The sequence below is a fragment of the Armigeres subalbatus genome, chromosome 2 (assembly GCF_024139115.2).
Source record: "Armigeres subalbatus isolate Guangzhou_Male chromosome 2, GZ_Asu_2, whole genome shotgun sequence".
Taxonomy (NCBI): domain Eukaryota; kingdom Metazoa; phylum Arthropoda; class Insecta; order Diptera; family Culicidae; genus Armigeres; species Armigeres subalbatus.
The window spans coordinates 237,726,340-237,740,017 of record NC_085140.1 but is presented as its reverse complement, the minus strand read 5'-3'; the positions used below and the strand labels follow the sequence as shown (position 1 = coordinate 237,740,017).

Here is a 13,678-nt window from a genome sequence, read left to right as displayed (position 1 = left end):
GAATTAAAACATCTAGCAGAACCAAACATTATTACCTGCATCAGAGCTACCTGCTTGTTCAGTTTGATCTGGACCTAGATTTCCAACTGAACGTAATCGTCGCCGGTGCCAGTTATTGACCCGTTTAAGACCCTTGCCACGGAGACTGATGCGGGTGTGCTACGATGTGTCAGTGTCCGAGACCACCTGGATGGTTTGATTTTCGTAGACGCCCTGCACCCGTATCCTGCCATAGAGGACCGCTTGTGAGAGGAAAATTATTGCTTCAGAGTGCACATCGGAACCGTGTCGCGACACTTCTATACGCTGTGAATATAAATTTAAAACATGGATAATTTCATAACGCATTACAATGCAATGGAGAAAACGCATTTTTATTCCTCTATCCATCCAACGTTGACAAACTAATTGCATTACAGAGGAAAACAACAATACAACACTAATTTTGTCGGATGCTTTTATCAACATGCGTGTCCACAGTTGGAAAATAGCACGTAACGAGCCTAGTTCTTAGAGACTTACTTGAAATTAAGAGATCCTTTTTTGGATCCGTCTTCTTCTTCTTCTTCTTCTTATTGGCATTACATCCCCACACTGGGACAGAGCCGCCTCGCAGCTTAGTGTTCATTAAGCACTTCCACAGTTATTAACTGCGAGGTTTCTTAGCCAAGTTACCATTTCTGCATTCGTATATCATGAGGCTAACACGATGATACTTTTATGCCCAGGGAAGTCGAGACAATTTCCAATCCGAAAATTGTCTAGACCGGCACCGGGAATCGAACCCAGCCACCCTCAGCATGGTCTTGCTTTGTAGCCGCGCGTCTTACCGCACGGCTAAGGAGGGCCCCTTTTTTGGATCCGTCTGTCTATCCCAAATGCCGGCCGGCACTATAGGACGGATACCCGCTTCCGCATAACTATCTGTCGTCTTCAGGCACACTCCACATTCAATATCTTTAATATACAATCACGGTCCCTGACAATACCGACAGTTGAAACGCATCACAAATGGTCCGGAAGATAGTCTCCATTGCGGTTCCGTTGTAATACTGGCCCTTGGCGGTCCGGGTGTCGGTTTGCATCATGATCCGGTACATTTAGGGCATATATCCATGACACCGAGGGCCGCTTGGGCAAAAGCCAAGTTCCTGGGCACCATCAAGTTCCATTAGTTCCTGGGCGACATAAAAGCCATAATCGGAGATATAATCGAATCCGGCCTTGAATCCTCCGTCGTCAAAAAATCAACAAAACAACTCCAGATCGATCGAGCTGCGGAGCGGAACTACCAGTTTCTGCAAGAATCATTGCGGACCATGCCTAGCCAGATCACCACCACCACGCTCTGCTCACCACATCAAATTCACAACAAAACTCAAAAACTTTATAAAAATATGAAATTCTTTTAATGGAAAAATTTCAAACTGTTTGACGGTTTGAAAACAATTACGCAAAAGTGAGTAAACCTTTAAACTCTGACAAGTGAGTGAAAATTGACTCACTTGATAAATATAATGTTACTCACTTTTTGACATTTCCATCAAAATGCTAAAGTGAGTCACTTTGACTCACTTTTGAGTAGATTCAAATGAGCGTGAAGATTACTTTTGACAGATATCGAATCGTCATTTTCCATCGATGTCCTATTAGGCTTTCAGCGATCGTGTACGTACACGCACGTTTCACTCACACTTTTACTTGGTTTGCTTGCAACCACGAGCAGCTGTCACGGCAAAATCAAATGGGATTGTTTGCAACCACGAACCTGCGTTCGTGTTGGTGAGCAATGTCGGCGAGACCCTAATTGGAATTGCTGGGTAGCACCAGCCATTCTTATAACGGGGTGATTTTTTAATTTTCGTACTGTCACTTTTAAGTTTAATTCTCCAAATGAGACAGACCTTAATGACGAATCATGACAGAAGATGGTTTTTGAAATCAAGCGTAATTTTTCATTAGGACTTATCTTTTTATTAGGCTTTGGTCCGATTCGTGAATTAAAATTAAATTAAACTTAAAAATGACAGTTCAATAATTTCCATTTTTTTTAATAACCATTTGCACAGAGCTAAATTACTTTTTACAGATATTGATTCATTTTTGATAAATGTTTTGTTGGTCTTGCTGGGTAGCACCAGCCATTCTTATGAGCGGGGGATTTCCTAATTCAAGGCAAAATTTTACAAACGACTTATCAGTTTTTGTAAACAAAGATTCGAACGTCAATGTGACGAATCTGATAACACTCTCACGCAAACCAACGCTATCAATAGGTAGGTGAAGGTTTCGGCGATTCTTCGACGTTTGAATCCTTGTTTACAAAAGTAGTTAAGTCGTTTGGAAAATTTTGTCTTGTTAGGGTCTGTCTCATTTGAAGAATTAAACTTAAAAGTGACAGTTCGAAAATTAAAAAATCACCCCGTTATAAGAATGGCTGGTGCTACCCAGCAATTCCAATAGGACATCGATGGAAAATGATTCGATATCTGTCAAAAGTAATCTTGCTCTGCGAGCAGGGTTTTTCGATAATTATGGAAATGTCACTTCTAAGTTTAATTTCAGTTTAATTATCCAATTGAGACAGACCCTTAAAGTTCAATTTTAATTCGCGAATCGGACCATACAGTTTCAGAAAGAATTATAGGAATAATTTTATTTCTTATTATATTAAAACTTCCGCTTCCGCAACAACCTTTTTTTCTGCGATCGTGCGTCGTTGTATTTTGGGCCTCAGCAGGATCTGCTCAGGATGCCGACCTTTATTTATCGGCGGCTTTCTCGTTGGCGTCCTGTGTGTCAATTACCATCAATGTTGTACTTCTGCATCAGCTGCAGCAACATCCTATGTCGTCGCAACATCCGGATCAACAACCAACTGCTGGCATTATCCAAGGGAGTGTAAAAACATCCCTCTAGAAGTGAGAACAGAGCATTTAAAGGCTCCCCCAGACCTAAGCGATTTCATCGCCGCGACAGCGACAACTAGTCGCCGCGATTCTATCGTTGGGTCGCTGCAAGCAATTTGGTATTTACGCTTCCATATTACCGACGACAGAATCGTTGTCACCAAGCGATAGAATCGCTTCGCGACTGTCGCATCGCGCGTGTTTGGGGGAACCTTTAAACATAAAATTATAACAAACAATATGTGCTACCGACAAGAAAACCCAAATGCTCGATTCGCAGTTTGCACACTTCTCGTTGTTTCTCGCATGATTCGTATATCAATGACATGCTTTAATAAATATAATCAGATTTATGTGTGAGATGTTATGGTTTTACCTTTCTCGTACAACAATGACAACAATTGAGTTAAAGTTGTACCAGATAGGCTATAATTTCACTCCAAAAGTCAAGTTTTTATTAGTCTCCACATATATACTATTGAAAAGGGATGCAATTGTTCGCGATAACTAATGCATATTTAAGATATCTGTATAAGTTTGTAAGTTATCCAGCTTTCCACGTTCGCCATAATGGCGGATGCTATAATAATTTTGACATTAACTGCTTCCCGACACTGAACTGGAATTTTAGTCGAAGCAAACATTGATGTTTGCCGTTACCAATAACAGCCAATGCGTTGTTTGTTTACCATCAATAAGAAAAAAATGGTGATGAATGTCTTTTGAAAACTTCTATTTGTGTTTTTAATACTATTTAAATTACTAATTTTTGCTTTGTTCTAGATATTAAGGTGCCCTAAAACCACTGGGCACAAATTAATAGAGTGAACATTCAAATGATTCCCGCTAGTACAACAAACTCTTGAGGACGACCATTGATGCTTCAGTAACACTCATTTCCAGTGTTAAGGTGGACGTTTTTCCATCTTGAAAAAGATATACATTTTCTTCCGTAATATTTAAATTAAAATTGTACCTTTTGACTAAAAAATCATTCCAATTGATAAAGGTAATTAGAAAAGAACGAGCCGGCTGATCACTAGGCTAGGATGCATTCGAAGGAAATGAGCTGTACCAGCTGTATATGTCATAGTTTTGATTCTACAATAATTTTAGACGAATTGAAACGATTTTTAGATGCCATTTAGGGTTATGCTGAACTTTAAAACGACCTAGATTTCAGTGTTCTGGGCCATGAAAAATAAATTTGACCTACTTCGGAGGTCTTCTGCTGTCCGCGGTTTGAGCTACGGCCGAGATTCCGTAGATAAGGCCCTCACAACTTCAAACACGCTTCATTTAATTTCTTGTCAGACATCGAATTTTTTTTTTTAGAAATGGCCTTGTTATTTTATGATGAATCAACTAAAAAAATATGTTATCAGAAATGCAGATGTACCTATGCAAATATCCGGATTTGATAAATCTTTTATTTTCAACAAACGTTTCCTTGCCCTGAAAATAAGGTCTGTCTGTACCTACAAGATCACGTAAAAATTAATGAATAAAATTACAATTACAAATTACCAACGCTAATTTACAAATTAAAAGACAGAAGATAGCACCCAATAGCTTCCCAAACGCATATCGAACTTTCATTCAGACGAGCTCTTCACTTCAGAACCAGCGGCGAGTGAAGCGCCTAACGCAATTCAGCGGAACGACGACGGGAAGCGGCAAGGCTAACCGAAAATTTAATTAAATAATAAGACATTTTACAAAACCAATTCGATGTCTAACAAGAAAGGCCTGGCCTGGATTTTTGAAATGTTACATTGCTCAAGATTGCATAGTTCTAGTTTTGAGACAAGAACGAAAGTCCCAGGAACGAAACAAACGGGTATCTGTTTTTTAATGCTTCAAACATAATAGATATTATCTTGTTCTCCAATGGGATGTAAATTTATAAATTATTTAGGTAGCATTGTGGAGCTTCATCTACGGAATCCTGACCATAGCCCAAGCCGCGAAGAGCAAAAAAAACCTATGATGTAAGTGGCCAATGTGTACCAATATCTGTATCTTTTCATGTGACATCAGTTAGTGTTAGTTAGTGTTATTAGGGAACTCCATATCTAGAAGAAAACAAAATTAGTAGAATAGTAGTAATTAATATTTTTCGGAAGACGTTCATCACCATATTTTATTTGTTGAGAATAAACAAACAAAGCATTGGCTGTTATTGGTAACGGCTAATATCAATGTTTGCTTAGAGTAAAATTTCAGTTCAGTGTCGGGAAGCAGTTAATGTCAAAATTATTATAGCATCCGCCATTATGGCGAACGTGGAAAGCTGGATAAAGCCCATATAATATAGCGGGTACATTCTGATCGTGTTATGTGTCGTTGCACATATAGAAAATTGATTTTTTTGTAGGGTACTTACTTTGTTCCGGATAAACAATATATTGTGTCTTGCAACAAAATGACAACTTTCGTGATCATTTTCCAAGGCTTCCACAGATGTGTAAAATTTATCCGCAGTACAAACAGCACGTGCAATCAAAGCATACATCGCCACAATCCACCACGTGGCTGACAAATTTTCAAAAATATCAAAGGAGCTTTTTATGAAGGTATGTTTTTCTTAAGGCTCCGTCAGACGTTGCAAGCAAATCACTCGTGCGAGCGAATGATTTCTGAGAGCACTCGCAATTGCAGTCACACGTAGCAGTTTTTTACTTTAAGCAAATGACAGATTTACTCTCATGCAAATATAAACAAAAACGAAAAACTTGTTTTTCGGCCACAAAATCTAATTTCATTCCTATTTTTGCAATGCAACTCTGCCACCTGAAAACGTTATCACTTTTGCGAGTGAAAAATTTGCTAGTGCTGCACTAGCAAGCGCAATTTCGTTTCTGCGAGTTGAAAATTTTTAACGCTTAGCAGTCACACATTACAACCGAGCGTTTGCTTACGAGTTGTAATTTGTTTGCATGCAACCACTTTCAGTGTAGTCAGACAGGCAAATTTTTGACAGTTGTCACTTTCTGCGAGCAAAATGCTCGTTACGAGTGATTTGCTTGCAACGTCTGACGGCACCTTTAGGCGACTATCTGGCGCTTATTTTTCGTTGCGATTAAAAATGAGCGGAGGAGTAGATTTTTTTATGGGCTGCTCAATATTTACCAATGAAAATATTGTCGATATTCCTGATTCCTGATGTGATCAGTAGTCTAGATGATTTTTGATGATGACGTTTCGTTTCTGACAGCTGACGCATCGCACATTTGACAGACAAAGATAGAACGAAATGAATCTCCTTTATCGACGCATTCGATGCTCTTTCCCCTTACGGTACATTTTCCATGTGTTTAGCTAGCGGTGGAAGTGTGTTTGTAAGCGATTTCCATCGGAGCGCTTTTGTAGTGGTAAAAGGGGGGCTGAGTTTGTTCGCGATTCTTCACCAGGTTTTCATCAGTCACACAAGAGCGCAGTAGGCAAAGGAGAAAAAATATTATACAGTGATACGTAAATAACGATGTGAAGGGAAGTGATCGAGGAAAAAAGTTTTTTCACCAAGGAAAGCGAAAAATTTTCCGACTTTTCCTCGAGATTTTCCGTGAACGGATTCCCCGCGGCCGATTATCGGAGATTGACGGATTACGGAACGTTCCATCCGCGGAGGTCGTGAAGTAGTGGTGACCAGCCTGTCGGATGGTTGCAGTAGGCTAGAAAATTTTCTGTGGAGTTATTTTTTCCTTGTCCGTTCGCCTACTTCGGTGGGAGGATTCTGCCTTTTCTCGAGGAAAATAGAAAAGAGGAAAACGGCGATGGTGGCACCGATTTATGAAGCGACTTGTATTTTTCCCAGCGAAGAGTGATTTCACGGAGGAAGAGAATGAAAATTATGAATCTTCGTGAATAAAAGTTCTTTCCTCTTAGTAGGCAGTGAAATTTTGCGTGAAGAAAAATCTGAAGAAAACAGAAACCTAACGGGTGTCAAATTCGAGGGTGGTGGGAGTGGATGAAGTACTCCATTGATTTTGGATCAAAATAAAAGAGGGTCATCGAATTTAGTCCAGTGCGATTCTGTCTCAATACAATAGTGATTGTAGTTTGGAAAGTAATTATTTATTCATACGGCGATCGCAAAGTGGAAAGTGATTAGAAAGGAAGAAAATTTTTGCTCTTGTAAGGATTAAATCAGTTCTGGAAAACAATCAACAATGGCGAACCCGAGGAAATTTAGCGAGAAAATCGCTCTACACAATCAAAAACAAGCAGAAGAGACGGCCGAATTTGAGCGGATCATGCGGGAAGTCTCGGATGTCACGTCCAAGGTAGGTTGCAACAGCAACAGTGGCAGGAAAATTCATATCTGAAAACGGGGGTCATTCCCGGGACATACATCTGAAGCGCCAGCAGGGCTGGTTGCGAGTCATGTTTGACGGTCAAAAAAACTTTTGTTATTATTTCTCGTTTGGCATATGTAATTGTCTGGTTTTAGTATAAAACATCATTACTTAATTTTAGTAAATTATCTCAAGTAGTTATTTCATTGTCGAGTTCAATTTTAACTGGATTAATCATGAAATCTAACGTGAGCACAATTTTACGGTGAAGTTTTGACAACATGATACAAAATTAAGCAACTATACTAAACTATATAATTATTGCAATGGGTTTTCGTTATTTTGAAAAAGAAAAAGGAAAACGCTAACAACTAAGCCATGTTTTTTGCCAAAATTCTCAAATTGATGGTGAAGCTAGTACAAACTAAACTGAACCGTAATTATAGTAAGGTGTACCGATGCTACTTCAGAGTTTATGTCAGAAATATGCAAGGGAGATGTTCTAGACTAAAACTGTGTACCATTCCAAGCCGCTGAGGACCTAAGGAGTGAACATCAACCATCTTGGCTAAGTCGCTCCCAACGATTTGACAACCATCAGCGGAGCGTTTGTTACGAGATGTCCCCGTTCTACGGATTAGTTGTGGAATCAATTTTGTTAGGAAAATTATTTTGAGCTTTTCAGTGGAATTTGTAAGACGAGTTTGTACCATCCCATTTATTTTCACCGCTAAGTCTTGATTGTACTTTGAGTACGAGACACTGAAGTCAAAGTCGAGTACGAGACACTGAAGACGACCTTACTGTTGAGGTCGAAATATGTATCTGTCAAGGTACAATCAAGTGGTGGAATTAAATGGTATGGTACAAACTCGTCTTATGACAAGTGTGGAATCAAGTTGAAATTGATTCTCATGGGTATTTCAAACAAAGCTGCACAGTATGCTTGGCCGCTTCTATGTTTCACTACATATGTGCTTTAAACAAAAATATTGACAAGAAAAGTGATAGATGTAGTCGAATCTATTACTTCACAAACTGGCTGTGTATGTGTAGACTAGACTAGCAATATGCAAGATAGATGTACAACTACGTGATACTTTTCAATGTCCTTGTGTCGGGTGGCCTCTCATTAAGTAAGTATTCCGTAATTTTCAACTTCTCAGTTACAGTGAATTTGGGTGTGAACAGGAGTAGTAATCGTCAGCCTTTTGTCACTTTTGTATAATTTGTGATATTCATTAAAACCGTTAACCCTTTCTTTCCCATGGTAGCTGTAGAGCTCATCAAATTTTGCACTTTCCAACATTCATCGAATTATTTCAACAATAAAAAGCAGTATTTGGCACAACTTTATGGTTTCATTAGACTGCAAATATAATCAATTTTGAGTAAAAATAGTGAAACTATTGAAAACAATCAAGTAACTATTGATTTACAATCAAAAACTGTTTTTCGTTTTCCACTAATTTTAGCTTTGCCAAATAACTTTTGTTCTAGCATTTTTCCCATAGATGATTCCTTCCTATTGAAATCTTTGAAAAAAGTCGTGGGAAAAAGAGGGTTAAGAACCCTCTCGTACTATACTCAACGTTCGCTAATTGTTTTTTTTTTATTTGGTGAGATTTTTGATTATGGGGTTTCGCCCCATCAAAATGAAATGCGAAAATCGCGTTAATGTTATGTTTCCGTAATCGATATTTTCGGCGCGAAAAATTTTCCTTCGATCATTGTACAAAGAAAACACACACGCTTGCCAAAAGGCCCCAATTAGCAAACGGCATTCGCTAGTTATGGTGAGGTCGTGCCCTTATTGGCGAACAATCACTGTATACTCGCCTGACTGTTGAAATTTAATTATTTATTTTTAAATATCTTCGTTAACTCGGGCTATCCTATAAGCAAATTCTCTCTTGTGCGCCTCTCAGTTCTACATGACCGGAGTTCTGCCAAATCACACCAAGTGCCAATAAAAATTGCCCAAACTTTCGTCCGTACACTGAGAAAATCCTTGAATAGGAATTGGGGGTAAATTGAACAGGCGGGGTAAAGTGGCAACGGCTTGTTCATCCTATATTCACGGATTTCTCGTATTATTTTCTATGCTACACAATGATTTAGGCATTTCATGATCTATTTAACTATTTAACAGTTGAGCCAAACTCTGCGATCTATCTAGAAATGCTAGTTTGTTGTAATTTCGGCACTGTGGCATTTAAGCCATGAAAACTCGGAATAAGTAGTTCTAAACCAAAATATCGTCTACATCGTTGATTTTGCTCAAGCAAAAATGCCCCAATGATGTACCATATTTTTTAAGATTATTTATTTATTATCAGACTAAGGCCGGAGTGGCCTGTGCTGCACATAAAAGTCTTCTCCATTCAGCTCGATCCATGGCTGCACTTCGCCAACCACGCAGTCTGCGGAGGGTCCGCAAATCGTCCTCCACCTGATCGATCCACCTTGCCCGCTGTGCACCTCGCCTTCTTGTTCCCGTCGGATCGTTGTCGAGAACCATTTTCACCGGATTACTGTCCGACATTCTGGCTACGTGGCCGGCCGCAGTCTTCCTATTTTCGCGGTGTGAACTATGGATGGTTCTCCTAACAGCTCATGCAACTCGTGGTTCATTCGCCTCCTCCACGTACCGTCCGCCATCTGCACCCCACCATAGATGGTACGCAACACTTTCCTTTCAAAAACTCCCAGTGCGCGTTGGTCCTCCACGAGCATCGTCCAGGTCTCGTGTCCGTAGAGAACTACCGGTCTTATAAGCGTTTTGTAGATAGTCAGTTTGGTACGGCGGCGAACTCTATTCGATCGGAGCGTCTTACGGAGTCCAAAGTACGTACGATTTCCAGCCACTATACGCCTCCGAATTTCTCTGCTGGTATCGTTATCGGCGGTCACCAGTGAGCCCAAGTACACGAATTCTTCAACCACCTCGATTTCGTCACCACCGATGGAAACTCGTGGTGGGTGGCTTACATTGACCTCTCTTGAGCCTCTTCCTATCATGTACTTCGTCTTCGACGTGTTGATGACTAGTCCAATCCGTTTAGCTTCGCTTTTCAGTCTGATGTAGGCTTCCTCCATCCTCTCAAAGTTACGTGCCATGATATCAATGTCGTCGGCGAAACCAAATAACTGGACGGACTTCGTGAAAATCGTACCACTCGTGTCAATCCCTGCCCTTCGTATTACTCCCTTCAAAGCGATGTTGAATAGCCGACACGAAAGACCATCACCTTGCCGTAACCCTCTACGCGTTTCGAAGGGACTCGAGAATGCCCCTGAAACTCGAACTACGCACATCACCCGATCCATCGTCGCCTTGATCAACCGTATCAGTTTATCCGGAAATCCGTTTTCGTGCATTAGCTGCCATAGCTGGTCCCGATTGTATCATATGCGGCTTTGAAGTCGATAAATAGATGATGTGTGGGCACGTTGTATTCGCGGCATTTCTGCAATACCTGACGTATGGCGAACACCTGGTCTGTGGTAGAGCGTTCGCCCATAAATCCCGCCTGGTATCGCCCCACGAACTCTCTTGCAATTAGTGTTAGTCGGCGGCATAAAATTTGGGAGAGTACCTTGTAGGCGGCGTTCAGCAATGTCAGTGGCGTTTCCCTAATCTCAATCTACCTGTGCACTGGACTTAAATTTAAGGAATTGGTGTGCGGAAATGCATAGAATAACTAGATGTTGATTAGTTTAAACGACTCTGATAATTTTATTTTCCATTTGGGCTGTCAAAATATCAGAATTTTCATTTTTTGGGTCAGTGCAGAGGTAAAAAGTGAGGTTACGCGACGCCACTGAGCAATGTGATTGCGCGGTAGTTGCTGCAATCCAGCTTATCGCACTTTTTGTAGATGGGACACACGACACCTTCCATCCACTCCTGCGGCAGAACCTCATCCTCCCAAACCTTGGTAATCACCCAGTGCAGCGCTCTAGCCAGTGCCTCACCACCGTGTTTAAACAGCTCTCCTGGTAGTTGGTCATCTCCAGGGGCTTTGTTGTTTTTCAGCCGGCCGATCTCCTCCTGGATTTCCTGGAGATTTGGAGCTGGAAGTCGCATGTCCTGCGCGCGGGCTCCTAGGTTCATTACCATACCGCCACCGTTGTCTGCCATATCGCCATTCAGGTGCTCTTCGTAGTGCTACGGCTACCTTTAGATCACCTCACGCTCGTTTGTAAGAAGGTTCCCGTTTATGTCCTTACACATATCGGGCTGTGGCACGTGGCCCTTACGTGAACGGTTCAACTTCTCATAGAACTTTCGTACGTTATTAGCGCGGTACAGTTCCTCCGTCTCTTCACGGTCTCGATCTTCCTGCTGGCGCTTTTTCCTCCGGAAAATCGAGTTTTGTCTGTTCCGCGCCCGTTTGTATCGTGCCTCGTTCGCCCTCGTGCGGTGTTGCAGCAATCTCGCCCATGTTGCATTCTTCTCCTCAACTAACTGCTCACATTCGCCGTCATACCAGTCGTTTCTCTGATCCGGAGCCACCGTGCCTAGTGCAGCGGTTGCGGTGCTTCCAATGGCGGATCGAAGAGATGCTGCGCCTAGCTGCTCTTCCGTTGGGAGTGCCCCTTCCAGCTGCTGCGCGTAGTCTTGGGCTAGTCTACCGTCTTGTAGCCGCCCAATATTTAGCCGCGACCATCGAGAGTTTTGAGCGCAGGCATACTGCAACGAGGTAGTGGTCGGATTTAATATTCGCACTGCGGTAAGTGCGTACGTTCGTGATGTCGGAGAAAAATTTGCCGTCGATTAGAACGTGGTCGATTTGGTTTTCCGTTACTTGATTAGGTGATTTCCATGTGGCCTTTTGGATATTCTTGCGGGGGAAGAAAGTGCTTCGGACTACCATTCCGCGGGAGGCTGCAAAGTTTATGCATCGTTGGCCGTTGTCGTTCGATACGGTATGCAGACTATCCGGTCCGATGACCGGCCTATACATTTCTTCCATTCCTACCTGAGCGTTCATGTCATCAATGACGATTTTGACGTCCCGCAGTGGGCATGACAATAATAGAACAAAACCTGCCAAAGCCGTCATTTCCCCTATTTGTGTAACAGATTCATTTGATCATTTAGGGTCCTCCTTAGCCGTGCTGAGGGTGGCTGGGTTCGATTCCCGGTACCGGTCTAGGAAATTTGAAATTTTTCAACGATCATTTTGATGTAAAAAAAAGTATATGTAATCGCATGAAAATTTTGCAGGAAGCTCTTTTTACTTCAACCAAGTTTTCCAAACTCCATACAATTATTACCATTTCGGGAGAGTAGTCAACACCATATTTTCTTGTGGCGCACGGCAGAAAAGGAGCGATGAGAGCGATAGAAAGTCCGTCAACTTTGTATGTAGCGTGACACTAGAAAATAGCGTATTCCCATTTGTAAACACGGAGATACCAAAATCCAAATGAATACATAGAAATCAAATGTAGGAATGGAACTTTAGGAGGAATTCCCGAAGGAACTTCTGGATGAATTCTCGGAGTTACTTCCGGAGGAATTCTCCTAGGAACTTCCGGAGGAATTCCCGGAGAAACTGCCGGAGGAATTCCCGGAGAAACTGCCGGAGGAATTCTCGGAGAAACTTCCTGAGGAATTCCCGGAGGAACACCTGGAGGAACTTCCAGAGGAATTCCTGAAGGAACTTCCGGAGAAATTCTTGAATGAACTTCCGGAGAAATTCCTGGAGGAACTTCGCAAGGAATTCCTTGAAAAACTTCCGAAGGAATTCCTGGAGAAACTTTCGGAGGAACTTTCTTTATTTGTCTTCTTTGTCTTATCTATCTAATTTGTCTTATTTATCTTATTTGTCCTATTTGTTTTATTTGTCTTATTTGTCTTATTTATCTCATTTACACCAGCACCACTGCACAGTGGGCCACGTCGTGAAATTAGGAGGACAAAATTATTTTCACCATAATGATAACTTTTTAGGATCAAAGTGTCTTCAGCAAAGTCAAAGCTTAGTATTTAAGCTTTATTTTGAAGTTTGTTGCAATAGGGTGGCCCCACTACATTTTGAGATAAAATTATTAACTTCTATATTTCTAATTTTAGCATAGTACGATGTTCTAAAAAGTTGTTCCTTATTTGATTTTGAGGCACTTTGCTGAAGAAACCATTGTTGTACGTCGTTTGTATCATTTGTTATGATAATTTTAAATAATTATGTTATGGTGATCCTAAAAAATTAATATTTTGATTGTAACTTTTTAGTTTTAATTTTTATCGAAGTGACGTCTTCTACAAAGTTTTAGAGCTTAAAATAATGCACGTTTTGCTTACATAACCAAGTAAATTCATTGGTGAATTGCAGAGATATCACTGTTTTTCTTGAAAAAATCCGTTGTTGTCATATGTCTGTATTTTTGAATGGTGGAAAAAAGGGGATCAATTTTTCCCAGGTTTAGACAGAGGAAGGGCTAAGGAATGCTCTGCATATT

At 41.0% G+C, this 13,678-nt stretch overlaps 1 protein-coding gene across 3 annotated transcripts in view; it reads left to right on the top strand.

The window, feature by feature from the left end:
- Positions 1-6,320: 6,320 nt before the first annotated feature.
- LOC134211965 (myb-like protein AA) overlaps positions 6,321-13,678 on the top strand; it is a 106,957-nt gene continuing 99,599 nt past the window's right edge. For 2 of the 3 annotated variants that reach the window (XR_009979171.1, XM_062689387.1), the window contains exon 1: positions 6,321-7,195. Coding sequence is in view for 2 of the 3 variants with exons in the window: in XM_062689387.1 (XP_062545371.1) it covers positions 7,082-7,195 (114 nt within the window). In the remaining variant the exon portion in view is untranslated. The remainder of the gene's footprint in view (positions 7,196-13,678) is intronic. The other variant, XM_062689390.1, reaches the window with a different exon arrangement.